Source organism: Melanotaenia boesemani, chromosome 24, assembly GCF_017639745.1.
Source record: "Melanotaenia boesemani isolate fMelBoe1 chromosome 24, fMelBoe1.pri, whole genome shotgun sequence".
NCBI lineage: Eukaryota > Metazoa > Chordata > Actinopteri > Atheriniformes > Melanotaeniidae > Melanotaenia > Melanotaenia boesemani.
In genome coordinates, this window is record NC_055705.1 from 8,857,640 (window position 1) to 8,885,063 (window position 27,424).

Consider the following 27,424-nt stretch of genomic DNA (forward strand, 5'->3'; position numbering starts at 1 on the left):
CGTTGGTAGAAACTGGGAAGGGACGATGGTTTTACAGAGTACAGAGAAATGGGATAAAGGAAGTTTATATGACAAAATACGATCGTGTTATATCAAAACTGAGATTGGGACATAGTTGGCTTAATGAAAACATGATGGGTCGGTGTATACTGCAACCAAAATGAAACTGGTTACTGCAACAGATATAAGACAAAAAGGACGGAAATGGTAGATAAACTCAGGGTATTTTACAGGGCAGCTCAGGAGATGGTGCGCACCTAATAATTTTCTATCTAAAACTGGGTTGATTAAGAGAATTTAGAGGACAGTTTTTTCTCTGTCCTGTCCTACACGCCTTACCAGTTGGTGGCGGTAATGCGCATCTGTATGTTGCTTGGCAACAGCTAATAAACTGCAGAAGAAGAAAAGCCACAGACAGTGTTTTCCAGAGAAAACACCACTTCTCTGGACTTCCAGGCGGACAGCAGACCCTGAACAGACGCCCACTTCTTAACCAACATCTCTACATTTTTTTTCAGTCTGATTTCTGACTGAAGCCGCCACGAACAATGGACGGAAAAGCTAAAAACAAGGTACGACTCAAGTAACGTTAAACCACTCAAAAAACTAGCAGTTTGCGTCACGTGATCAGAAGATTGAGGAGAAAAATAGACCAGCTTTTTTTTGGCTGAAAACATAAAGCCTTAACTTTAATGTAGCTTGCTAAAGTGCAGGTGTGTGTTGTGATGGACAGGTGGTGACATCAGGAAGACTGACTGGAGCAGGTAAAGTGGGTAGGTGAGTCCAGCAGCCTTTAACCACCTCTGTGGTGAGGACATTTTAACGTTATGTTTTGTCCACAGTTCCTTAAATCCACATGTTTTGTCACATTAGACTATCCCCAAATGTGGTGCAAGCAGCCCGGCCTGACCCAGCTTATTCCCTGTACTCCACAGACTCTGAGGACCAGGTACCTGCTTCATAATGTTATACAGATGGACATTGTTAGTCTCAGCTTAAACATAAAATGCCATAAAAACCTTCATCTGACACTTCAGAAACTATCAGATGTTGGAAACTAAGAACTAGAACTCCCTTTACAAGATATAAGGAACAGTGATGCTCAAACCAAAACTGCAAGCTCCATCTTTTTTCTTCTGTTAAGTAAATTTAACATGAACGGAAGGTAAAATTATTGTTCTGCCCTCAGGCCACCTCTCTCCACAAGGGTCTGGACTACTGTGCTGCCTTGCTAAATGGCATCCTTCAGACAGACAATGCAGGTCAGATATTTAATCTATAACCTAGACTCCATACCTTTTTTTTAAAAAAACATTGTGACCTTAAAACTTTGTAGCCCAGCCAACGTCTTTAAAATTGGGGTTGTAAAAAAAAAATAATAAAACAGGGCAATGATGTTTATTTTCAATTGATGCTCAAAGTTTTAGACCCCAAAGTTCATGAAACGAGAACAGAAGTGTATTTTAATGCAAAATATTAGTGTTAGGAAAGTTTTTTGTTGCTGAAGGTGATCAATAATATGTCATCCTTTGTCAAATAGGGGGAAAAACCTGTGAGAGTAGAAATTTTAATCCGGCATAGTAACAGACAGCATTATCTCAAGTCCCTAGACACCAGTAACATGCATGTGAACCCTAATTATTTTAGTCTTTTTAGATGGTTTTTCTGAAATTTTGGTCCTCTCTGAGAGAACGGAGGAGCAGAGGGAATCATTCAGTGCAGATATAAAAGTGATGATGTGTGTTTTGTGTGTTTAAGCCTCTCCAGACCTTTCCAGAAAACTAAAAACAGGAGCAACTAAATCAAGACCATCCTCCACCTCACACGGAAAGAAGAGCACTAAGAAGCTCCTATTTAAAACAGGTGTGTGTGCATGTGTGTGTAGTTTCAGTTTAGCTTCAGTGTTCAGTTTGTCTGGTTTATTTGCAGCAACTGTTTTTGTTTATTTATTTTTCCTAAAAGTTCTGCAGTGATCACATTTGAACCACTTTCATGTCTCAGATTATTTCCATCTTTAGTTTGTTGTGAGAAAACAATCATTGAATGTTTAGATGGTGAGCTGTAACAATAATGCATGGTGTGTGTGTGTGTTTAAGCTTCACCTCTTTCCAGAACAATGAAGGTTGGAGCAAAATCAAGACCATTGACCTCAGAGGGAAAGACCACCATGAAGAAACTGCCCACAAAAACAGGTGTGTGTGTGTGTTTGGGGATGTTTATGTGGTAAAATATAGAAGGCATAAGGAATTAATTAAACTTGATTAAATTTTCTGGTCCGTGTTATATGATCTAGACGGATAAAAGTAGTGGTGAATGGCTGGAAGTGCTTCTGGGTCCTCATCTCTAGAGACTCTTTAGATCCTCCAGGTGTGTGTAGAGACTGTAGATGAACTGTTTATCTTGCCATCTTGGTACCAGATAGCTAGAAAAAATAAGCCCTCTTACGTCAGGAGGCATCATCTTTGACCCTTCAGTTTTTACACCCACCTCATTTAAGCTTTTAATTTGAGAGCAAAGAATAGAACACTGATTAATTTCTACTAACCTTTTCACCTCGGTCCTCTAGTATTGGCTACAAACCAGCAGAGTTCTCAGTCAGGCCTGCATGGACCTGGCAGATCAGCTCCAAGGACTTCGAGACAACTCCTGCAACGTCACAACCTAAAACCTCCAAACCTTTCAGACCCTGACCCTCCATCTCAGCTTGACATGACCGTCCGGCTTCCTGCTCAGCTTCCAACCTCTCTAACAGGTCAAACTGAAGGTCGGAGTGTTTCTGAACACACACACTGTGAATCAGAGAGAGAAGAGGAGCTGGTTCCTGTTAGAGACACAAACATCCAGAGATGTGCAGAATCCCAGCCAGCTGTCATCTGCACGGCGAGGATGTCCAGTCTGCAGCTGGAAACGAGACAGGAGGATAAAATCCCTGCGGAGGAGGAGAGCTGCGACAGGACAGAAGAAAAGATGAAAACAGTTCAGGGTCTGCTGGGAGAACTCAGGACTCTGATCTCTGGAGAAGGTAACCAGGTTTCATCTGTTTTTACTTTAAGCCTTCCATGCCACGTTCAAAGTCACTTAAATCCTCTTTCATCCTCATTCTGATGCTCAGTTTAAACTTCAGTACGTCATCTTCACCCTGTCTACATGATTACATGCACTGAGTTGCTGCCATGTGATTGGCTGGTTTGCTTTGTGTGTGTGTGTGTGTGTGTGTGTGCAGACAGTGAAGCAGAGAGGCTGCTCAGCCATCTGGAGCAGGTTGTTTCTTCACCACAGCTGAACATTAGTGGCTCAAACATCCCGGCTTTTGGAGCGGTGGCTGCATCTTTACAGCAGATTTATCAGGAAGAGGAAACGCTCTGTAACTCTGAAGGTAAAACGTGTGTGTTTGTGTGTGTATTATTGTGTTGTCATTAAATAAATCAGTCCTGTTTTCTCCACAGTGCTGCAGGATGAACTCCTCATAGCTCAGTCCAGACTACAGGAGCTCCAGAATGACTTGGCAGAGCTACGGAAAGCCCTTCAGGACACACAGAACCAGCTGCAGAACACAGAGGTGGAGAATTCACTCATAAAGAAAGGTTCGAACTTCTGAAGACCACCACCCTGATCAATACTTTTTATTAAGTTGTAGTGCAAGCTGCGTTTTTATGCTCCAAAAAAAGAAAGTCTTTAATAGCTGAAGATGTTTTGGACATGAGGAAGTTGGTTAGCCATGTTTAGAGAATGGAGATTTTTATCTAATTCTAAATAAGACTGTTATATTCATGCTGTTTATATTTGTTTAATATTATTAAATTCATATTCTGGATATCTTTTAAGGAGCACAGTCTCCCTATGATGCTGAGACGTTTGCCCCCATCAAAAACCTTTTATTTCTCTAACACACAACTCTAAACAGGAACACTAAAAGTTCCCTCACTGTTTGACAATTAAAGGTCGTATAAAAAAAATTCTTGAACCGCGAATGGAAGAAATGTCTGATCAAAACACAGATGTCATTTTTATGGTTTTACTGTCTTCTACATAAAGTTGGGGTGGGTGCACCCTGCACTCCGAGGCGATTTGAGAGAAAACTGTAAAGTCTATTGTGATAATAGTCACATTGGATGAAAGAAGACATAAATGGCCTCATTTTGAGGTATAATTTGTATGTATACAAGAGAATCTGATTGAAAGATGTTTGAGAATTTCTGTGACTGATTATCAGGATTAAAATTTAGTGTTGCACCCTAGTGAGCATTCTGGGGCAAAATCTCTAATTTTCATAAAACATAAACAGAAATTGTCTTAAAACTGTAAAAGATATTAAAATGTCCTTTCAGACACTAAATGTATTATCTTCTGTGACCCATTTAGACTTTAAATGAAGTTCCTATGTGAAAGTATAAGTTATGGGGCTCAAACATGGGTCGTTTTTCATTCATTCATTTCTATGGGACAAACTTGAGCAGTTTTTCTTTATTTTTGTAGAAACTCTGTTGTGACTTGTTACAAAAGTCATAGCATACTGTTCCTGAATGAACCACACATTTAAATTGTTGTTTGTTTTTTAATTTTGTGCGTGTGTGCAGACTTGGAGCTTACAAGAAGTCGACTGCTAGAAAGTGAGCGAGAAAAGCGCGAGCAAGCCGCACTTTCCCAGAAAAGACTGGAGGAGATAGGAAAACTGAAAAGGTAAAAGAATGATGTTTAATTTGTGTACTCAAAGAGAACGGTCCCACAGTTAACCCTAACTGATAATTATGTCTTGTCTTGGTCTGGTCTAGGTTTATTCAGATGCAGTGTTATTCAGATCGTTGTGATGTTGATGAAAACTCAGTCACAGAACATTTCAGCCAACACACTGATGGACAGGATCCAGCCGAGCCTTCCGCTGATCGGATCAACCGGTACCTGATGTCTCTGAGCGAAGTGGAGCCCACTCACATGCAGCCTGTGTGTACGGCTGCTCCTCAACAGAACCTTCATCCCAAACCATTGAGTGTGGGTGACACCCTTAGATGTGGGCGGCCATTCAGCTGTACATCACAGTGTGACGGGGAATCTGTGTGGTCTTATTGGAGCATGAAGTCCGGGTCAACCTTTAACACCAGAGACGAGGCAGCGTTCAGAGACGGCCTGGCAGCTCTGGACGCCAGCATTGCCAGTCTGCAGGAAACAATTCAACTGGACCTGAAGAAGTGACGCCAACTGAATGTAGAAACTACGCTTTCCTACAGCCTGTGAAGCATTCTGCTTTTAGACTTTTCTGATTTGTTAAAGAAAGTAAAATTTAAGAAATAAAATAAAACTTTTTAAAAAGCATTTTATCCCCGTTTCCCTTGGAGACCATTTCTGATGAGATTTAACCATAGATGGATCAGATGAAGGTCCCCATTCATCTCAGGTTCAGGATTTGTTTAATCTGCTGTAGTTATTTTATGTCTTCATGTGTCCAGGCTTGTCCAGTTTCTTCTGATGTGTTAAGGACACACTGCACAACATGAGACATGCCCAGTTTTTAGCTAATAGCTCCTCCTTGCTGCAAAAATCCTGTTTTCTCTGTCAAACTGTTATTTCTTTTTTTCAGATCCATGTGTCTTCTTGACAAGCTGCTAGTTACAAAGAGCCTAAAGATTCAATTTAAAGTTGTTTTTTGCGAAGTTGGACGTGTCGTCAGAACACTGGTTCATCTTTTTTTTTGTGCTTGAATGATTAATAGAACAGTATTAAATAGTTTAAAGAAATAGGGGAAATGATCGGTAGATGCAGTGATAAAAGAAATTTTAAGGACAATTTTTTAAAGATGCGACGAAATTATAGCTGAAATTAAACAAAATTAAGACACTGTTTCTATGTCATTACTCTCGATGGTTTTAAGTTGACTCCCAGTATAACTGTGAGGAACTTTGGCATTATTTTAGACCAGGATCTGTCCCTTGACTTGTATATAAAACAGGTTTCTAGGAAAGCCTACTTAACCTTCCCAAAATTAGGAACATATTCTATGTGGAACCAGCTCCCAGTTTAGCTTCAGGAAGCAGAGACCATCTCTAAAATCAGGTTTCAAAATCTCCTTTTTAATAAAGTTCATAATTAAGTCTGGCTTAGTGACCCGTATCCATCCCTTTAGCTCAGCTGCTGCTAATGTGGATCATATATTGGAGTAGTTTTAATCGGATTATAACTGGACTTCAGTAAATCTGATTGAATTGGACAGTAAAGTACTTTGAGATGACTGTTGAATTGGTAATGTGCAAACAGCTGAATTAAATTGAATCATCAAAAAATAAACTGCAAATCTCCAAAAGCATCAGATAAAATGAGATAGGACTAATTTCTTTTAAAAAGGTAAAATAGTTTTATTTAACAAACCGGGACAAAGTAGAAAACTAGCTTCATAAGGCAGGTTTCGGCACACATTCACATTCCCTCACGTTAGCGTTACAAAAGCATGAGAACAGCTCAATAGAGTAAAGGCGTTCACCTGCTCCAGAGCATAAATAACACGTTATTTCAGGTCAGAACTTATCCAAACATATCAAATATTCCCTTTGGTAGATCCAGACTTTTCAGTGTCAGTGCTCAGAAAGGACTAAAAATGCTACGATTCTGAATAAACTCATCCTCAGTACAATCATCTACGTTAATACAGAAGAAGTACCTGATCACAAAAAGAAAAAGTAATCAGTTTTTTTTTGTCCTGTTTTTTTCCCTTAATAAATCAACTTTCCATTTATTTCCCTGGTCATTCACATCACCATCTAAACTAGAACATTGATTTAGTTGCTCCAAATTACAGCAACATATTTTCACCACACAATTAAGACCGTTTGAATTGTTTAGGGACACGTTTTTCTTTCTTTGGTGGGGAATGAATAATCTGATGTTCCTGATCTTTCTACCTCCAGCTCCACACCTGCTGATGAAGGCCATGCGGTGCAGTATAAAGCTATTAAAGTCAGGTCGATTTCAAAGAAACGGGATTAACATTTCCTGGATATTTAAATGGCATAAAAGGATTACTTCCAAAAATACTGATGGGTAATCTTTCCCTAACTTGCAGGACGCTCATGATCCGTGATAGAGGTTGATGGTGCTGGCTGCTGGTTGCTTGTAGCCGTTGTGTAGGAGGTAGCTGCTGTCGCTCAGGTCCTCCGCTGTGTCTCCGAAGCCGTGGTGGTGTCCGTAGTGCAGGAAATCTCCGCAGTCTGCTCCTGTCGGCCTCCACCATTCAGGCCGGTGGAATATGGAGCTGCTAGGACTTTCGGTCAGATGCAGCGAGCCACACATTTCAGCTGAAGCCCGCTGAGGAGGTGTTCCTCCTGGAGGTGACGGTGGTGAGGCGAGGCTATCGGCTAGCTCAGTTGGTGGGAGTGTGTGATGGCGTCCATTCATGACTGCTTTGGTGTTGTCATCTGCAACAATCAACCAGAAGCAGTCCACCCAAAAGCCGGTTGTTTAACGGTTTTATAATCCAAGACGGATAAAAACGAAGCTCTAGACTCACCTGAGCTGAGCTCCAGGTTCATGTTCTCCACCTCCTCCCCAGAGCTGCTCTGAATCTGCACCGTCACAGCTGCAGACGATAAAAAGTCACAAGAAAAACATAAAGTTGTTCTCACTGTTTGGCTTTAACGTTCTCGGTTATATTTCAGAACTGTATGGAATCATGTTTGTGCCAAAAAGACGAGACAAGCCTTCTAAGATATTTAAAATATAAAGAAAAATTAAGAATATAAGCAAAAGTAAACCTGTAAAAAGTACATTTTAAAAGTAAAGTTTTATGATTATAAAGTCATTTTTTGTGCACTTGTTAATGTTAGAAAGTAAATCCTTTTGTTATCAGTTTCTTTTAGCTTAATTCTCTCATCGCATGTTGCTCCAACCATCTTCACAGTTATCCCGACAGCTTTCTGCTTTGTGACTTTTTGTTCATCCTTCTGGCACAAACCTCTCAGGTGGGACGGTCAAACAAAATAAAAACACAACTACATATTAAAACAAAAATAACAATTATTTTAAGGCTGTCAAAAACAATGCGTTAATGGCAGTAACTAATTTATGTAATCGTGTTAAAATTTTTAACGAATTTAACGCAAAAGTCACTGTTCTGGTCATCTCTGTGTCTGCACACTGCAACGTAGCAGCCTCCTCCTCCTCCTCCTTCTCCTGCTGTGAATCATGACAGCTGTCATTGATCCGCTGATCTGCTTTTCTCTCTTGTTGCGTTTGTTTATCACTCAGCTGAGAAGGAGAAAACTAGCGGTTCATAGTTTATACCAGCACATATTTACCCAAAAGTATTGTTTTTGGACGTGCTAGCAAAAATGAGCTAAATTCATCAATTTCATGTCAATCAGATCCATGTCACCATCACGTGAAGCTGAAGAATAAAAAATATTGATAACATTAGATACTGTTTGCCTTTATTTCATATTACTTTTCAGAATTAATGGTGTTTGCTTGAGAAACTGTAAAATTTGCTAATCATCAGACAGCCATGCACAGATCTATGAAGATGGATCAGGTTCAGATATCTAGTGAGGGTGAAACAGTAAAAGGAAGCAAGGAGACGTCTTCACTAAATCAGATGTTGGAGACAGGGCTGATCATTTATGGAAAATTAATTATAATTTCAATATGGAATTCCTCAAATTTTTGTATGAATTAATAGCTGAATTTGAAATTATATATAGCTATCTATATTTTTATTTCACAATTATTTACTCATCATCAAAATGCTGTATTGCTATTCCAGAGGCCCTCCTGGTGCTCCATGAGGCTGGATTTATACTTGTTTGTTTGTGTGAGGTCAGTCATGGCGTCACTGTGTAGGTCTACGGACGCTCGACGCACACTCCTGCTTGCAGTGCGGTTACGCAGAAGTACTCTCTTGTGATTGGTTGGTTTGTTATTACATGTTTCCAGATTTCTGGAGCTTATTGCTAAATTTGTGCATTAGAAAGTGCAACCCTACGTTCGAGGGTGAGAGCACATTTCACCGGTGTCAGCTGCGCCGGCCTTACCGTATGCAGATGCCATGAAAGTATAAGTCTAACTTAATGTACAACACTGGGAACGAATCGGAACACTACACCATCCTCAGATGAAGTCATTTTGTGCTCCAACCTCGTTATAAAATACATAAAAACGTTTCTGCGCTGTCACCTAGTCCCACACACTTACCCTCAGCTCTCCTGGCTTTTTTCACGTGACAAGGCTCTGTGGCGGTCAGTGGCCTCTTCCTGCTGAGCAGACCCTGACCACAGCCATCTCCGTCTGGCACAATATTCAGGTGGACTCCGCCGAGCGGCTGCAGGTGAGTGCGGCCGTCAGAGATGAAGCAGAAACAGTCGTGGAAGCCGTGAGCGTGGGCCAGATCTGCTGCCGTCTGCCCACTGGCGTTCCTTAACCTGAACAATCAGAAGGAAAGTTAGACAAACTCCTTTGTGTCGTCTTGTCTTTTACAATCTGACATAAATCTGGAGGTCTGTTTTACTGCAGGGAGATTAACACAAGTTCTATATTATCTGAAAAAAACTATAGCTAACAACATACAGTGGAGCAAATTTAAGTCTGATTAATAGAAGATTGTTTACTGAGAAATTAATGAAAAGTTTATATATATATATATATATATATATATATATATATATATGTGTGTGTGTGTGTGTGTGTGTGTGTGTGTGTTAGAACTTAACACCATCCAACTTTAAGGAGCCATTATTGTTAGAAGAGTGGACTAAAAGCCAGAGGTTGGATGAGTTTTTTCCCCCTTTCACTTCACTCATTTGAAATATATTTAAATTCATAGATAATTTTTAACAATAAAACCCCCCAAAAATCCATAAAAATCCATTTATGGGAAAAAAAATGTCTAGAAGCAGTGAGGGTGTACTGATTCTGCATATATATATGCAGAATCAGTACACCCTCACTGCTTCTATACATATATGTGTGTGTGTATGTGTGTGTGTTGTAAGTATATGTTTATGGTGTAACATGTTATGTGTTGTTCACCTGAGGTTGATTTTTTTCTTTCTGATGACTAAAACTTTAGAATAAAAGGACGTAATTTCTTCACATTATTTTATAAGCCGAGCTGTGGGTTGATTATAAAACAGTAAAAGCTGAAAAATTTGTTTTGCATTTGCTCAAACAGGCAGATACAAGCTTCCTAAGCTTCCTTGCATTTAGTATGAGTGAATTTAAAGTTAGCATCTCTTGTGAACATTTCCTGACCTGCTTGCTTTGCACAATGTTTCTGAACCTCAGCTTTTTCGATTTCTACAGTAACTCCTGAGTCCTGAAGTAAAGCTCGTTACATGCTCCGCAAGAAGCGAGACGTTTCTTCTTGTTCTCGAGGCCGCAAGAACAAGAAAAAAGTTTGTATTGGTCCGGTCATTTCATCCTGCATGAGAAATGCAGAAGCCACAACTGTCAGTTTCATTCTTTTCCAGGTTAACAACACCAACCTCAAATGTTCGACCAATCACACAATACTTCTCGGAGCCTCACGAGAAGAAAGTTCTGCTCGACTGATGTGAGGAGAACTGTCCCCATTCACGTCCGTCTTGTGGCCTCAAGAACAAGAAAAAGGTTCTCGCTTCTCGCAGAGTTCATAACAGCCTTAAGTCAGCTGTAAGTAAAGCATGCAGGCAAAGACACGACTATCATCATGACTTCTTAGCATTGAAACCAATCACTGTAGGAAATACCTCGCCAGTCTGCCAGCTGCAGAAAGTGTAGAAACGACAGTGAACACTCATTCTCAGAGCTGTGATGCTCGCAGATGCACGTGCGGCAGATTCTGCAGTGCCTATTTGGATTGCTTCCTCTTTCTGGGACTACTCCAGAAAATCATGTTCAAATTCAATAGCTGGAAAACATCAGAATAAGTTGGGTGTTTGTCTTTGCCAATATAGTTTAGAAATGGTAGCTCATGGTTAGGCTTTCTATACATAATACAGCATATTATGAAACATTATCAAGTGTTAGGAGCAGTCAGGCAGTAGAGTACCTCACTTGACGGTAGCAGACTTTGATACTGAAGCTGAAAAGCTCATGATGGTTTTTTCAAATTAAACACCACTAATTTGATTTCTCTTGAAGGTAGATCCAAAGACACTGAGATGAGGAAGTAATGAGTAGAAGAAGGTAAATATTGCATCTCTTGGTCTTCATGACAATGACAGCAACAACTGAGTGAACTCCATTTTCTAACCCTAACAGGAAACCAGAGCAGAGGGTAAACTAAGCAACAATCTGTTGTATTCTCTTTTTGACAGGTACGATTGTGGATGTATAAGATACGGCAATCATCTCTGCCTTTGCCATCTTCTTGCCACCATTCTTCTTGAGCATCTGTCCCTCCACCTAGGGTTCACCTGACCAGCTCTCTCCTGGTTTTAATTCAACATCTCGAACAGAAAACAGTTTGTCACCACTGGATAGTCTTATTTCCCCCAGCTCTGGTCAAATAAGGTGTGCCACAAGGTTCTGTTCTTGGGCCCCTTCATCATTTAAATGCTACCCCTTGGACAGATTATCCAACAATGTGGCCTATATTTTAATTCACAAACACTGAGCTCCACCAATACATCGCCATCCTTTTCCTCCGTGTCCCTTTAGCAAAAGACTGGAGATCCTATCGTGTAGCTAGCTAGCTAGCCGAGAGACATAGTCTGTCCAGTGTGTTCTGGGTCTTCCTCAGGCAGATGGCAACCAGATGGCCGAACCACCTCATCTGGCTCCTCTTAGTGGGAAGGAGAATTGACTCTAACCTGAGCCCCTCTTGGATGACGAGCTTCTTACCATCTTATTGGGGTAGCAAGGTTTGTGTTTCCCAATGATCCTAGGAGCTAATATATTGGGTGGCTTTATGGCCCTGGTAGGGTCACCCAAGACAAACAGGTCCTAGGTTAGGGTGGTTCAAAAAGACCTCCTTGTACAAGAACAATGGATTTTTGCCCTCACTTGCTTGGATGAGGGATACAGGGTCCCCCCTCTGGAGTCATGCCAGGGGTGGGGCTCAATAGCAAGCACCTGGTGACTGGGCACTGCCTAAAGAGGCAACATGGATCCCCCTTGCCATGGGCTCACCAACCATAGGAGGGGCCAGGGGGATCTGATGCAATGCGAGCTGGGCGGTGGTAAGGACCTTGGTCCTCGGTTACTAAAGCTGGCTCATCATCTGGTCACCAATGCTTACAAAATCACTTTATTCTTTGGACCTTGTCTATGTTTATGTCTTTTTATGTAACCTAACCTTGTATAGCGGCCTTAAATATTTAGAAAGGTGCCATACAAAAACAAGTTATTAGTCAGATATTTCAGTTTTTCATAAAAAAAAAATATCCTAAACATCTGAGAGAATGGTACAATTTGTAGCTTATTCGGTTTTTTTCTTAACTGATGTTGACAAACAGCTCTTTTAAAATCCAAGAGTCTCCCCTAAAGTGAAAAGAAATGGCTAAATAAGCCTTTTCAAGAGAAATCAAACTGGAATTCTGCATTTTTGCACCTTCATATATGTTGAAATACAATTTAGTCATTATTTAAGCAAAGAATTTGTTTAAAATTAAACATCCAGATAGAAACACATGAGGTTCTCAGCTTTTACAATGTCCACATTCTTACTATTTCTGCCTCATTTCTAAAACAGAAGATTTTAATCTGTGCAGCTGCTGGAGAAAAGACAACACAAATAACACTCCAAGCAAATTTTTACAACCTGTGAATGCAGAAAATATAAGTAAGACATATAACTCTATTTTTATCAAATGCATTTGAGTGTTATTTCGCCTGCACAGCTACTGAAACATCTAAGACATCTTGGCAAATTCTTGAGAAAATATTTATAAATGGAAATAGTTATCTTAAAAAATATGAAGGGAATTTTGGCCCACTTACAATTTCAGGGTCAAATCATGTTAAACTGTTGAAGATTATTTAACAAAAACTGTGCCATACTTTATTAGACAGGACATGAAAAACCACATCCATGTTGTACAATCCACGTATGGTGACAAAATAATTAAAAGTAAAATGAGGAAACCTGGTGAGAACATCCGGTCTAAATCTGGTTCATACTCATAGACAGAGAGGAGAATACTTACTGCAGTTTAGCGCCTGCTATCATCAGCACCTGGATACACTCCAAGCTACCTGAGCGGGCTGCCTTGTGAATGGGAGCCTCACCAACACAGTCCTAAAAACACAATGAAAAACCGTGTAAAGGAAATAGTGAAGGGCATTAAAAATACAACATGGCTCATTTAAATTTCTGCACCATTCTCATGCAAGACCTGCAAGTACACAAGGAAATAAATCAAATCATCCTATAGACATTAACTACAACACCCAAACTGAGGTTTCTTGCATACCTGTGGACTAAATAGGACTTTTGTTTGATTTTTTGTAACAAATCGTTTAAATGAAAAAAGAACTAGAACAAAAATATGTGAATAAAAACAATAAAATGATTTGCACACCATATAGAGCATAACTGAACATAAATAACTTGTCAAATGTTGAAACTGAGAGATTTTACCATTTCATGTGAAACATGAGCTCATTTTGAATCTGATGGCATCAACTCATATGTAAAAGGTTTGAACAGAAGCAACAAAAGGCTGTAAAAGTAACTGGTACAAAGCAAAAACAACTAGAGGAGCATTTGACAACTAATTAGATTAATTAGCAACAGGCCAGTAATACGACTGGGTATAAAAAGGAGCATTTTAGAGAGGTAGAGTCTCTCAGAAGGAAAGATGTTCAACTAATCTGAGACAAACTGAGTTTAGAAAATTGCAGAATAATTTTAAAAAGTTATCAAATTACAAACACTTTGAAGATCACAGTATCTACAGTGTATGACATAATTAAAATATTCAGAGAATCAGGAGGAATCCCTGTGTGCATCGTACGATGGTGCAATTTATCAAATTTTGATTTGGATTTTGGCATTTTCAATGAGCAGCAGTCCTGTCGTTGACCCCTCCCCATCCCTGAGCGGTGATATGAGGTCTGGTGTGGTGCCAAAATAAGCCCCCCCTTCCATAAACAATAAGTAAAGCAGGGATGGTCCTGCCTCGTGTTACTCCTGGGTAATTATCCTGCCTTGGCACAGTGAGTAACCATGTTAAATAATCGTGATTTCAATATTGAACAAACACAATTGTTATTACGATTTTCTCCATCATCTAGCAGCCTCTAGATGCCGTGTCTTCTGGGTTTAAGAGAAGTGGGAGATGGAACCAAAAAGTCAATATCTGTGAAGTCACCATCAATGCTAAAAAGTCCATTCTTTTTCAAGAAAGACCTTGCATATTTTAGCAAGACGACGTTAAACCACAGAGCAAGCCTATTCCAGCATCATGGTTCTACAGGAGGAGAGTCTGGGTGCTGAATCGGCCTGCCTGCAGTCCACATGACCCAGGACTGCCAGAGCAGAATGGGAAAATTTTCATATTCAAAAAGTCCAGCTGCTGGTCTCTTCAGTAACAGATGTTTACAGCTTGGTTTGAAAAGAAGAGGGGATGCTACATAATCAATGGATCTGTCCAGACATTTTTAAAGGCCCATTTATGCTTAACGCTGAAGACGGATGGACAGTTTCGTCTGATGAAGAAGAAAGTGCAATATCACCGGAGATCGCAGGGGCGGTGCTGAGCACAATAGCTTTCGCTTTGCAACCAGTGAAAGAAACAAACCAGAGAAGAAGAGGATCAGGAAGAGAACAAAAGAGTAGAAGAAGAATGAAGACACAACTGTAGAAATTACACGAGCTTTTAAAGAAAGACTTTATGCAATTCTTTATTTACCGCTGCTAAACAGTGTCTGAAACAGATGTCGGCTCGAGGGAGTGAAATCTAAACTCAGCACTGCCCACTAGTGAAGGAATTGACTTAACCATAGCAACACAAAAGAAGCATGGAAGTATGAAGCCTGCGACGTAAGAAAAGCGAACGTCGCTATTTACATACGTAAGGGAGCATAAATAGGTCTTAAGACATGTTGTCATCAGATCCAGATAGTTTGGCATAAAAGTGCTAAAAGGTCTCACTTTCAACATTTGACATGTTTAAGTTCTGTTAATAAAATATGGGTTTATGAGATTTACATATCATTGTATTCAGTTTTTAGTGGAATTGGGGTTATACATCATAAGCTGCGTTTCCATTACAGTATTTCACAAAATAAAAACGATATTTCTAACATTTCGATAAAGTGCAATTGCGATTTGCAGGTGTTTCCATTGAAAGGCGTTTAGCGCATTAGCCGTTATTCTCGTAAAATCTCATCCCGCGAGACTCCGCTTTGAGGAGGATAGAGATTTCTAAATCTTTGTAAAACTCTTGCATTTCGCCGTTTTTTGCTGTCAAGGGTGACGATTATATTTTTTCATTAATTATTTGTAAAAAGATTCCCGTCTCCTCCTGCGTCTACGCACACTACGCCATCTCTATTTGAAACGAACTGGTCACGTGACCCGCTACGTCACGTCCGGTGAAGCGTAAATGGGAGAAAAGTGTTTCCATTACACTTTTGCCATATACTTCTATATCGACACGTCTGAAAAACCACCTCATGAGAGCGTAAAAACTTTTTAGCGATATTTGAGTTTTTTCAAAATGTAGATGTTTCCATTACCGGTTTGTTATTGCAATATTTAGCTTTTGCGCAATTCTAGGGGAAATGGAAACGCACCTATACACTTGAACAATCACAACTTTCAGAAGTGATCTGAGAGGCAAACCTGCTTGTTGATGTCAGCTCCAGCCTCAGTCAGCCACACTACGCAGTGAGGATGTCCTCCAAATGCAGCAGTGTGTGTCGGTGTTTGGTTGAAGCGGCTGGTCGCTGTGTTCACCTCACATCCCATCTGCACCAGGTGCACCAAACACTCCAGCTGTTGTAGGAGAACACAAGCTTGTTTGCACATGAAACAAATAAGTGGTAAAATCTCTTTAGATGTGCTTCTATAATCCATGTGTTGTCATCATAATGAGTTCATCACATTATAGTTTGTAGTAAAATTTCAGTACATTAAGAAGCGCTGGGTGTTATTCACACAGGTTTACAGTTTTGCATGTGGATTAGTTATTATGTCCAGAGTTCTAACAATTTGGCATACCCATCAAAATAGCACATGCTTGGTTGATGCACAACAGAAAACAGCAATTTTGTGCAGACAAATTAACCCAAAAATTCAGCATACAGCCAGTGGAGGCAGATGTCACACATGGAGCCTCTAACATGTTTCTCTGACATTTTTTGTGTAGTCTTCAGGTAAAGGAGGGCGTAAAGATGGACAGGAGAGTCGGGGAGGAGTAAAAGTAGAAAGTCTGCAACGTTTGGAAGCTTTTTTAAATATATAGATAACAGAAAGGCAAAGTGTAAATTTTGTTCACTTATTTATTTTGAGCAGGGTCTACTAACAACTTCCATGAGCAGTATTAGGCATAATTATTTATTTATTCTAATGTTTTTATTTTAAACATGTAAAGTTATTGTATTTTAAAAGATTATCAGGTATGACTATTTAGAATAATTTCAATGATATATGGATATTATATGGATATTATTATTACACTAAATTAGAATAGTTACTAGAAGAGCCGTTTGGGAGCTAAAAGAGTCGATTCTTTTTGCCGAAATGTTCTGAGTTTTAAAAATTACTAAAGAAATATGACCTTTTCCTAAAGTTCCTGTTTTAACTTTCCAATTTTAACAAACAAGCATTGCAATGTGTTAAAATAAAACTTTTCTCCATATAGCTCATTGCAATGGAATACCACGGTTATTACTGTTAGTAGGTCTACCTTCAATCCGACTGGTTTAAAGTGTTTTATTTGTATGCAACTTATTGAATTGTGAAGGGGACTTTAAATCTTTTGAGGATTTTCTTGAAACGTTTAATTTTTCTACTTCAAGGAAAGAGTACAAAAAAGTCTGCAAAGCTATTCTTGTTCCTTTGTTGCGTATAATTCAGAGTGCTTTACATTTCTATCAGATCACTCCCACTTTGTCTTCCTTAAAGGCTGGTGATGTTAAACTAGGCTAATAAGTCTTACATTAAAACAGAAGACTTTTGGGGATTTCAATGTATTGTTGTCAGGAATAATGTAGATTCCTCCTTAAAATAGAAGTCCTTCTCTTTCTACTTGTCTTACCCTATTCCTCCGAACGCTAAAGAAACTCACTATAAAATAATATCTGGAATTTACTCTGTTAACGACTTCCTAGCTAAGAGATTCAACTGTGACTGTCCTTTTTGTTCTTCAGAATGTGAAATTACTTTTTATTTATTTATTTTCTTAACTGTCCTCCTGTAAGCACATTTTGGTCAAACATTCAGAATAGGCTTTCTCTTAAAATTAATATTTCCCTGTTTACTTATTTTATCATATTTAATTTATGGTCTAGACAATAACAGCTCTTACACAGTAACCTCATTAGTTCTCTGGGTAAATACCATATTCACACTATAATGTGTAAATCTGTCATTTAACTGTTTTATTAATAACTTTGTCTGCTATTTTAAATAACTAAAGTTTATGTAATACAAGGATAAGAATGCTCAAATGATATATTCTTGTATCTTTTGCCCTTATGTGTCTCTTTATGTTGTTTTATTTAAACTGATCTGTATGCCTTACAGATATTTTCCTATTTTCTGTTCTGCCATCTACAGTCTGATGGACAGTTGTGGCCATTATAACAACAAAGATGTTTTTTGTTTGTTTTTTGTTACCCTAACTTGTGCAGTGCCTATGTTGTTGAATAAAGTTGGGAGAAAAAAAAAACATGAGCTTTTCCTGGTTTTTATTTGGCGCCTGAATTATGATTGGCTCCGATGTAAACCAATCAAAACGCCGCAATTGGCTACTTTTACGTTCCATTCAATAAAACTTTATTATACAAAGGTGTCCAGACATAACATTACCCCTCGCTTAGAGGGGAATACAGCACGTTATTTCAATTAAATAACACTTTATTGAAGATAAATTTTTATGATCTAAATATTTTTAAAAGTTAACCGTGTTAAGGAAACAATAAGCAAAGCTAGGATTGGAGTTAAACTGAATTTGGATCTAGTTTTTGTAGGAGGGATTTCTTCTTAAATCTATCAATATCGTCATACTCTGACTAAACCATTTACGGTGGTAAGTAACGACAACTCAACCTGTCCGTAGTGAGCAGCCCAGTGCAGTGGGGTCCATCCATAGCAGGAGTCCTCAGCCGTCAGATGACCCTCGTTTGACAGTTGCTGCAACAGTGAGATCAAAGCGGCTACGTCTCCATCCCGACAGGCGCGGTGAACGGGAAACTGGCTAAAAAACACCTCATCGCTACAGAAACCGGGTTCTAGTCCCACAGACATAGGAAAACTAATAAAGTGCTGGACTGTGATATTTCTTTCTGCGACTTCTAGTTTAGGAGGCGTTCAAACACAAAAGGCGAATAATGCGGCATTCACTGCCATCTGGGAAGTCGGGATTTTAAATGTCCACATAGAAATGATTAAATAAATTACCACGAGAAAGGAGTACTTCCTAATATTTAAGTAAGAGAAAGTTACTAACTCCAAATTATAGCCACTTTGCCCAAACAAGGTTAAAAACTAACCATTTATATAGTGAAACACAAATTAAATTAGAGTTTACACATCCACGTCCGACGTACACCAAATGCAACATAAGCCTCTCTTTGCCCGCCGAGAAAAACACAAAACCCGGACCGGAGTGTCACATATCGGATCATTTTTTGTTATTTTTTTACAGTTTGGGCTAAAAATAGGTCAGTACGCTTCACCACACAGAGACGTGAATTCTTCAGTTGTAATTATGAGTGAGGCATGTCATGTTCATAATTATCTTCTGTGCTGGATCAGACAACTCAGACTTCCTTACTAATGTGAAACTTTAACATTTCTTAGCCAACTTTGATGACAAAAGTTTGCTAGTCTGTGTGTTTATGTTCCATTCTTATAATTCGATGATGGAACACGCTGTTAATCCAGTGACTTTTGCTATCAGCATTCCTAACAGTCTTGGAAGAGTCCTTTGCAGACGGAAAAACCACGAGATGTCAGCATCCTTTGGCGGGAAGTCTGCTCAGACTCATGGAGGAAAGGTAAAGGATTTAAAGGTAAACAACCGCTTATGAGTTAAAGAAACAAACCTCTGCTCCTTTGGGACTGCTTACTTAATGGCAACAGAAACAACCAGAAGGAGCATTTCTGAGAGTTAGAGTCTCTCAAACATGAGAAAAACGTTCCTTAATGTAAAATTATGAAAACACCATCTTTGGGCACATTTCAGAAAATAAACAAACCCACGGTTGACTGCTAACATCAACTGAAATAACATTTTTTTGTAATTATTTCTTAACTTTACCAATCTTGTAAAACGGATGGCAACCTTTTTCTTTTTTTTCTCTTTTAATTTGCAGGCCTGAAAGGAAAAATAGACTGAAAAAACATAGCTTCACACTGTCTGTACTGATATAACAGTATATAAAAACTAACTTTTTTAAATGAATTTACTACCATTTTCCAAACATCCACATTCTGTGTTTTTTTTAATATAAAAGGGACAATGTCTAGTATATTATACTAGACTTTGTCCCTCAAAGATATTATGTTTGGTTTTCTACTAATAATGTTCTTTTTTTTTTTTTTAGAAAACTACTCAATCAAGTCCGATTTGTAATTTTAGTTTTCAGGTTAATCTTTTTCAACGACTTTCATTTTGTTGACTGAAAGAATAGTTCTCCACCTTTTTTAAGCTGCCACATGATGGCACTGTTGCACTGTTTGTTCAGAAGGGCTTTAGAGTGTTGGAATATAATTTTTGCCATATATCTGCATGTGTATTTATCTCCATATCAGGTTGGATGAGTTTTAACCCAACATGTTTTTCACTCGTGAATAGACAGCAGCAAGGTAGAGACTGTAAACAACTGAGGAAGGGAACGTGATATGATAACAGTAAAAGTACTTTTATTTAACATTTTAACAGTAGTTAAAACAATTACAGGTACTATCTGGTTCAATGATTAAACGAGATTTGTGTTGCAAAAAGAAAAAAAACCGTCATATTTCATGCAAAAGTAAAGCAGTGTGTCATAAAGCAATACAATAACCTGTTTTACTGTTGCAGAGATGTCAGCTGTAAATGTTTTTCTCTTTCAGGATGGCTTTGTCAGAGTGAGGAAAAGAGATTTGGAGAAATTAACCACAGAAGTCATGCAGCTTAGGGAGTTCCTGCCCCGAGTCCTGAACGGAGACCTGACAGAGATGCTGCATAAAGCTCGAAGAGCAGAGACAAGTATGCTACTTAGTCCATAGAGAAAGGAAGGACATGAGTGTGTGGTGATTGTAACAATGCTTCTGGGTAATGAATCCTACACGGTTCGAAAGCTTGTTAATTTCCCCTTTAAAAGGAGCTGCAATTGTTAGGAAAATGTATTTGTGGGATGAGCAGCAGAGTTGAGTATTTGCTTTGTGCTGATGAAAAACTTGCCAAGAAGCATTGTTACAACAAAGAAATGATCCGCCAAAAACTCATTTCCTTTTTGTGGGCAAGACAGAGACAGAGATTTATGAGTTATTTTATAGCTTCCGGATTACATTCATGTGTAAAAACCTCAGCTTCAACATGCAGGTTTTTGTATCAGGATATAATAAAAAACCGTGATGTGGTACTAGGACCAGATGCAACTAGATGCACCTAATCAAATGTATTTGATTTGATTTGATTGTGTTAGCACCTTTATGAAAACAGAGGTTTCCCCAGTTTGCATTTATATGTTTTACATGTTGCAGCTTGTTATTTATTCAACAAATATAATCAGTTCACCCTTACAGTTTTTATTCTTGATGTTTTCCTGTTTTTTTTTTTTCCCATAAACTGATAATTAGAAGAATATTTGGGGCATTTATGGAATAACTTTACAAAAAAAAACAAAAAAAAAACTGTTTGAATTGATGAAGGAAAATGGAGGGAAAATAAGTAATAAAAGAAAATAAAAAGGTGGGTGTATATGTATTAATATTCCCAGCTGCAGTCTGCTTGGAAATGTCATTATGATTTCAGCTCATCCAGCCTCTGAGATTTTGGCTCATTCTTCTAAGTAAAGCTGATCCTGCTGGTGTTCAGTAAGCTGTAAATCCTGACACAGATTCTCAGTTGGATTAAGGTCTGGGGTTTGACTTAAACCACTTAAAACACTCCGCAGGATGCTGAGGGTCATTGTCCTGCTGGAAGGTGAACTTGTTTGAGTGTCAAGTCTCAAACCGGTTTTCCTCAAGAATTTCCAAGTATTTAACACATCCATAATTCCATCAGCTCCCAAAGCATGATGCTGCCACCACCATGCTTCACTGTAGGGATGCTGTTGGCTTTGTTTCAGACAAAATATATATTTCTTGATGGCCAGACGACCTTCTTCCAAACTTTCAGGGTGTCTATCAATAATCAAGGTCAGACCACGTGATGATCAAGAAACTGCAATAAAAAAAACCAAACGCTACATCTCAGACTCTCCAGGCACAGCTTAGATTTGCAAAGCAGCATCTGAACAAACTGCAAGACTTCTGGGAAAGTGGGCCTCATTCACATTCACTTGTTCTTAGGTCCTGTTTTTTTTTATAAAGATTTTGGCATCTGCAAAAATCTTCGTACACTAAGAAGTACTCTTTGGATTATTTGAGTTCAGACATGTTTGAACAAAACCAGTATTTGTGTTTTCTGCTGTTCTTTCAAATAAAATGGAACAGTTCAACTACAGTAATTATTTTGTCAGATTTTTAAAACGTGTTTTGGTCATTTATTGAACATTTTGTTATTTTAAAATAAACAAAAACAGCAAGATTCTGCAGATCGTGTCCTAACATAAATTCCATCAGGGGAAAATTTGACTATTTTTCATTCATTTTGGTCATTCAAGAACAACTTGCAATAAAGATGGATTTAATTCTATTTCTGGTTTTCCTAAAACCATCGATGTAATAGACTGAACACGCCTGATCTGATCCTTCAACCACAAGAACACCACGCCATTAATGTCCAAGTCACCTGTGGTGGTCTTTAACATTTACTACAACCGTGTATTTTTATTATTATGATTTGTTTTATTTGGAGACGAAGGTTATGCCCTGGTTAACTGGTTAATAACACCACTGACCAACTATCAGACTCACCAGGAGGGTTTATTCATCAGTGCACCACATCTTAAAATGATGCCACAGCAGGTGATTATTAGCTTTACAAGCTAGAAGGTACAGTAGACTATATAACGACAATTAGACCACAATGTACCTTTTCCACCTTTAGCCACAACACCATGAAGATGTTCGTCCGGACGTGCTCACGAAACCAGACTGCAGGCTGCTGTCCAAGATCAGCAGGAATTAATGACCTGATTGTACCTAACGCTGATTTTATGTGATTATAACTACTTTAAAAAAGACATAAACAGGTGTCAGTGCACATCCTAATTAATATTTTTTGTTTTCATTCATTCTTTTGACATTATGTTCGTTATTATTCCTCATCTCTCTCACCGCTGTCTGTCTGTTTCCACATAGCTCCGTCAATTTTGACCATTTCAGGGCATTTTTGGGCATTTACTTGCAAATTAAGGTCATCTGGCACATTCTTTAAGCTGATGAAGATATTGGCATTCATATAAGAGGAAAGATACAAACAATTTTGCGTTCTACGAACAGTCTCGTGAATCTGACAGGATTTTTGTAAAAAAAAACAAAAACTCAAGTTTGACTCAAGAACAATTTTAAGAAGATTTCTAAGAAGATATTGATGCATAAGGCCCGGTGTTCTTTAGACAGACCAGAGCAACGTGGACATGTTTGGTCATAATACACAGCAGCATGTTTGGAACATATCAGCACAAACACATTATACCATCTGTGAAGCATGGTGGAGGAAGGATGATGATCTGGGCTTGATTCACAGTCACAGGACCTGGACCACCAATTTCTAGAGTCAGATCTGAGGCCATCTCTTACATGACCTTTTTAAAGACCAGTTGTTATAGACAGAAAATCTTTGAGTAAAGAGGCTGTTCTTTATTTTTAAAATCTTGCCGTAGCAGTTTTTATTTGCCAAACGTAGAGAAACCCAACCAGAGAGACTTGCAGTGGTCGGCTTGTTAAACTAATGAAATGATAAGCTCACAAAAATCAATTGCAGATTGTATTTAATATTATTGTTAATGTGACTTCACCTGAGCTGTGTAGCCTCCAACCTGAAGTTAAATAAAGGTCTTTGTGTGTAGAGACGGAGCATCTCGTACAGGAGCAGGAGCAGCTGCGACGGGAATGCTCACATCTTCAGTCCCGACTGGATGCAGCTCAGGCTGAATGTCAGAAAGAGAGAGAGGTGAGAAAAAAAGGATGACTTTAAGTTTTTTTTTTTATATATATCTGGATGGTTTGCTGCCATGGTGTCCGTTACCAAGGGTGTGTGTTTGCAGGAGAAGTTGCTGCTTCGCGAGCAGCTTTGGCAGAGCGGGGTGGAGCTGCAGCAGCAGGCGGACTTCTGCTCCGGTCTGGGATCTGCTGCCTGCAGCTTGCTGTGGAGCTGCTCTGCAAGAGAGGACACTGTCACACTCTGGTTAGCTGATGTGAGTCCTCTCCACAAGTCTGATGCTGTTTCCACGACGAACAATCTTTGTCTGATTCTCAGCTGTGATACGCTCACATGTGCTTGGTGGAGTTGTAATGTCTAATGTGTGTACGTGTGTGTGCTGATGGTTCAGGGGAAGCTGCAGTCCTTCCTGACCGTAGCTGCTCAGACTCTGGAGAGCTTTCTCAAGTCTTTGGATGATGAGCTTAAAACTCAATTGGAGGACCACAACTCCCATGAGCACCAGTTTGTGCTGGCTCTGGTTGGGACTATAACAAGTCAGTTCATTGCTTCTGTATCACAGCTTGTCTCTCTTATAGAACTACTTCATCTCCTTATTTCCCATCAATCAGACATAGCAGCGGTAACATGTGGGCGGGACTTCCTGTCCAGCTCAGGATGCTTCCTGCTGGACACTTTGATAAAACTTCTGGAGCTGATGAAGCCTGGCATCTTCCCTAAACTGAAAGTGTACGTGATGCTGCGGAACAATGTCTGATGTAACAAGGTAAACCAGAGATGTCAGTAATGATGAACGTGCTGCTGCTCTGCTGCAGGTTGATGCTGATGGCTTTATATAATGTCAGCATCAGTGTTAAAGGACTACAGTACATCAGTGAGAACAAAGGGCTGGTGACGATCATCTGGACCCTGCTGGATGGTAAGCAGACTTAAAGAAAAACACAATGATCTCACTCAGAACATCTAAGTTCTGTTATACAAGCTGGACCTTTGGATATACAGTAAAATAGGTGTTAAACTCATCAAAAAACAAAACAAATAAGTTCAGAATCTCAAATTCCAAAAAAGTTTGGATGCAGGGTAACATGCAAATAAAAGCAAAATGCAATGAATTACAAATCTTATAAACCTTTATTTTATTCCTAGTAGAACATAAACAACATATCAGATGCTGAAATTGAGACATTTTACCCTTTCATGGAAAATATGAGCTCATTTTGAATCTGATCTGTAAGAAGTTGGAACTGGAGCAACAAAAGGCTGGAAAAGTTACTGGTACAAATCAAAAAGAACTGGAAGAGCATTTAACATCCAGTTAGACTAACCCCTTGATGCCTATTAAGTAAGTAAAATATTATTCATATAGCAGCTATCAAGATAAACATTGCAAAGTGCTTCACAAAGAAATACAAGAAATATAAAAATTAAATGTTTCAAAAACTTCTTCTGGTCTTTTGATTGTTATTTGTTTAATTCATGTCATATTGTTACTGTATCTATTTTGTTTTTCATTTAATTGTAAATAAATGTAAGTATTAAGGGGTTAACTGGCAACAGACTAGTAACATGACTGGGTATAAAAAGAGCATTTCAAAGAGGCAGAGTCTCTCAGATGTAAAATTAAGGAACAATATCTGCAAAAACTTCCTCAGTATAAAATTGCAAAGGTTTTGAAGATGCCAGTATCTACAGTACATCCAACACATTAGGTTGCCTTATGTATGAAATGTGCTGTGTAAATAACTTTCCTTCAGTGTATAATATCACTAAAATATTAAGAAAAACTGCTCTGTGGTCATATGATTTAATAGTTCATATTCTTTTTGTAAACCATGGAGACAGTGTTCAGCAGACTAAAGAGGAGAGGGACCTGCATCAGACCAGAATTGGACCACATTCCTCTCCTAAAATATCTCTCTGTAAACATCTGGGAAGTGAGGAGACTAGTTGCTGGAGATTTAGGGAAAGGAATGTTATCCCACTCGGGTCTGATGAAGGATTCTAGCTGCACATTTTATGTTGCTTTAAGTTAGTTTAAAATCTGACTGAATCCAGCTTGGTCAGCACTTAGAGTTTTCCATGACTAAGCCGTGCAGTATTAGGTTTAGTATTGTCTTGCTGAAATATTTAAGGTCTTCTCTAGAGAAAATGTTTTAACAGGACACACATGCTAACCTAAAGTATTTGCCATAACTCAAAATTGAATGTTTCTCCAACTTTGTTGCTTCATTTTTGAAGAATAATCTACAATATTTCAGTAACGTACTGAGAAAAAATAATAAACATTTCTGAAGACTTATTAGCAAAAAACAAAATTCTAAATTGTGCAAAAACTAAAGTTCACCAGAACAAATTAAATACCAGCTTCTTGGTCAAAATCTGACTGATAGAGATCCATTCCTTCCCCAGTGTAAAATAAAATATAACGTCCACTTTTAAACACAAAATGATCAGAGATTTTTAACAGTAAATTTATTAATATATCCTATAATTACATTTGACTTTATTAAATTGTGGCTAAATCAAATTCCACCTGCAAAAAAATGCACCTCAACAATGTAGGTTTACTGGTTTAATGAAAGGATGGATGAGGTGATGGAGAGATGCATCACCTCTCTGATCGGTTTATCTGGGGTGTCTAATGATTCATGATAAAAGAGTGAAGAAAACAGTGATGAGATGGAGTGAAGGATTAGTGGTGAAGAGGAGTATGCAAGGATGAATGAAGGAGACAAGGAGAGGGATGAACAGATGAGGAAGGGAATGATAGATTAATCAAAGACAGAGGGAACGATGGATGAATGGATGACTGCTTGATAGATGAAGCAGCAATTAACAGGTGAGACTTGGGTATTTAAAACAACATAATAAAAATATTAGCTTAACATTACTGGGAGATTCAGGTGATTTCTACATTTATTCCCTCTTAAAGTCACACACAGGAGTATTACGTTAGGTTGACATGACTGGGACATGATTACTCAGCTCTCCCTTTTTAAACCTCACATTTAATCATTCAGGGCTGTCTGAGGCCTTCAGAAAGAAGATTGTAATTTTTATCTTGATAGGTGTTATAAATAATATTTTACTTACTTACTTATGAGTCTTACAGGATTTAGAAGACCTGAGTAAAGATAAGTACTAAGTCTGATGTGTTTACCCATCAGATGGTCACTGGGAGGTGAGTCTCAACTGTCTGCGCCTCCTTCAGTCGATGTTGCTGGAAGACCATGTTCTGCTCCAGCTGGGCTCCTCTCTGCTGGATCCAGACCTCCAGGCTCGTGTGAACCAGCTCACGTCCAGCATGCAGCCCAGCCTCAGAGTTACAGCTCAGCAGACCTTAGAGGACCTGAAGGCTCTCCGACAGGTACCAGCATCAGCATCAGCTATAAGCTGTGTTCAGATATATTATAGATGGTCATAACACTTTTAATGTTTTTTTTCAGGGTCACTGATGGATTCTGCATCGACCTCTGCAAACACCTCTTCATGTCAAGTTTCTGTGTTTGAGCTCAAAACTTTAGGCATCAAAGTTTAATCAAAGTTAAACACCTGAGAAGTGAAGAGGCTTCATGTTTAAACTATTTTACTGTAAACAAACTCTTCACACTGGATCTGTTCTTAATACCAATATGATGTCATAGGTTTGAGACGAATTAAAGATGTTTACGTTCCTGTTTGATTTTTTTTGAGAAATCCACAATAATTGTGCGTTATTAAAAGTAAGCTGCACAACTGATAATAAACACACAACCGGCCACTTTATTAGGACTTGTTCAATAGCTTGTTAAAACATATATCTAATTAGCCAATCACATGGCAGCAGCTCAGTGCATCAAACTGAGCATCAGAATGAGGAAGAAAGAGGCTGAATGTAGCATGTCGGAGTATTTCCTGATCATCGATGATTAAGCTAGATGGATGCTCTCTTTCCCCTCTAGCGAGTGTCCAGGGTTGGGTCCTTTTTTGTCTCTGTGGTGGCCTGAAGACTCGTCCAGGACGTACTTCCTGTTACAGTATACATGTGTTTTTATGCA

The 27,424-nt window shown here is 38.8% G+C and overlaps 3 protein-coding genes across 6 annotated transcripts; 2 read left to right on the forward strand and 1 right to left on the reverse strand.

Moving 5' to 3' along the window:
* The first annotated feature begins 376 nt into the window (after positions 1–376).
* ccdc14 (coiled-coil domain containing 14) lies at positions 377–5,310 on the forward strand. Its single transcript, XM_041978702.1, has 11 exons — positions 377–572; positions 734–777; positions 874–949; positions 1,190–1,262; positions 1,759–1,863; positions 2,097–2,192; positions 2,567–3,022; positions 3,224–3,376; positions 3,447–3,584; positions 4,578–4,680; positions 4,773–5,310. The coding sequence occupies exons 1-11, from the start codon at positions 549–551 to the stop codon at positions 5,188–5,190; spliced, it is 1,686 nt and encodes a 561-aa protein (XP_041834636.1). The 5' UTR covers positions 377–548; the 3' UTR covers positions 5,191–5,310.
* A 1,018-nt stretch (positions 5,311–6,328) lies between these two features.
* On the reverse strand, positions 6,329–18,432 carry LOC121635504 (ankyrin repeat domain-containing protein 10-like). The gene is made up of 6 exons (XM_041978703.1): positions 18,179–18,432; positions 15,749–15,901; positions 13,107–13,198; positions 9,175–9,401; positions 7,496–7,564; positions 6,329–7,403 (listed from the first exon to the last, which is right to left on the reverse strand). Exons 1-6 carry the CDS (start codon positions 18,374–18,376, stop codon positions 7,057–7,059), a joined length of 1,086 nt encoding a protein of 361 aa, XP_041834637.1. The 5' UTR covers positions 18,377–18,432; the 3' UTR covers positions 6,329–7,056.
* LOC121635505 (heat shock transcription factor 2 binding protein) lies at positions 18,246–27,061 on the forward strand. 4 transcript variants are annotated; one of them, XM_041978706.1, is made up of 10 exons: positions 18,246–18,270; positions 19,032–19,143; positions 20,189–20,324; positions 23,296–23,399; positions 23,494–23,643; positions 23,779–23,923; positions 23,999–24,116; positions 24,203–24,306; positions 26,555–26,754; positions 26,834–27,061. In XM_041978706.1, the coding sequence occupies exons 2-10, from the start codon at positions 19,081–19,083 to the stop codon at positions 26,840–26,842; spliced, it is 1,029 nt and encodes a 342-aa protein (XP_041834640.1). In that variant the 5' UTR covers positions 18,246–18,270; positions 19,032–19,080; the 3' UTR covers positions 26,843–27,061. The 4 variants fall into 4 exon arrangements, with proteins under 4 accessions (XP_041834640.1, XP_041834638.1, XP_041834641.1 ...); XM_041978704.1 differs by lacking the exon at positions 18,246–18,270 and adding an exon at positions 18,711–18,792; XM_041978707.1 differs by lacking the exon at positions 18,246–18,270 and adding an exon at positions 18,711–18,792 and having other exon boundaries at positions 19,032–19,128.
* Positions 27,062–27,424: the final 363 nt, after the last annotated feature.

What these genes read in the sequence shown, in the direction of transcription:
- ccdc14 (XM_041978702.1), top strand. Translation starts at nt 549, where the DNA reads ATGGACGGAAAAGCTAAAAACAAG. An exon ending in ACGGAAAAGCTAAAAACAAG is followed by an intron (nt 573 to 733) that starts GTACGACTCAAG and finishes TGTGATGGACAG; the next exon opens with GTGGTGACATCAGGAAGACT. An exon ending in GGAGCAGGTAAAGTGGGTAG is followed by an intron (nt 778 to 873) that starts GTGAGTCCAGCA and finishes TTGTCACATTAG; the next exon opens with ACTATCCCCAAATGTGGTGC.
- LOC121635504 (XM_041978703.1), bottom strand. Translation starts at nt 18,376, where the DNA reads ATGTCTGTGGGACTAGAACCCGGTTTCTGTAGCGATGAGGTGTTTTTT. An exon ending in GAGCTGACATCAACAAGCAG is followed by an intron (nt 13,199 to 15,748) that starts GTTTGCCTCTCA and finishes TTGTGTTTTTAG; the next exon opens with GACTGTGTTGGTGAGGCTCC. An exon ending in AAAAGCCAGGAGAGCTGAGG is followed by an intron (nt 7,565 to 9,174) that starts GTAAGTGTGTGG and finishes TATCGTCTGCAG; the next exon opens with CTGTGACGGTGCAGATTCAG.
- LOC121635505 (XM_041978706.1), top strand. Translation starts at nt 19,081, where the DNA reads ATGTCAGCATCCTTTGGCGGGAAGTCTGCTCAGACTCATGGAGGAAAG. An exon ending in AATGTCAGAAAGAGAGAGAG is followed by an intron (nt 23,400 to 23,493) that starts GTGAGAAAAAAA and finishes GTGTGTTTGCAG; the next exon opens with GAGAAGTTGCTGCTTCGCGA. An exon ending in ATCTTCCCTAAACTGAAAGT is followed by an intron (nt 24,117 to 24,202) that starts GTACGTGATGCT and finishes GCTCTGCTGCAG; the next exon opens with GTTGATGCTGATGGCTTTAT.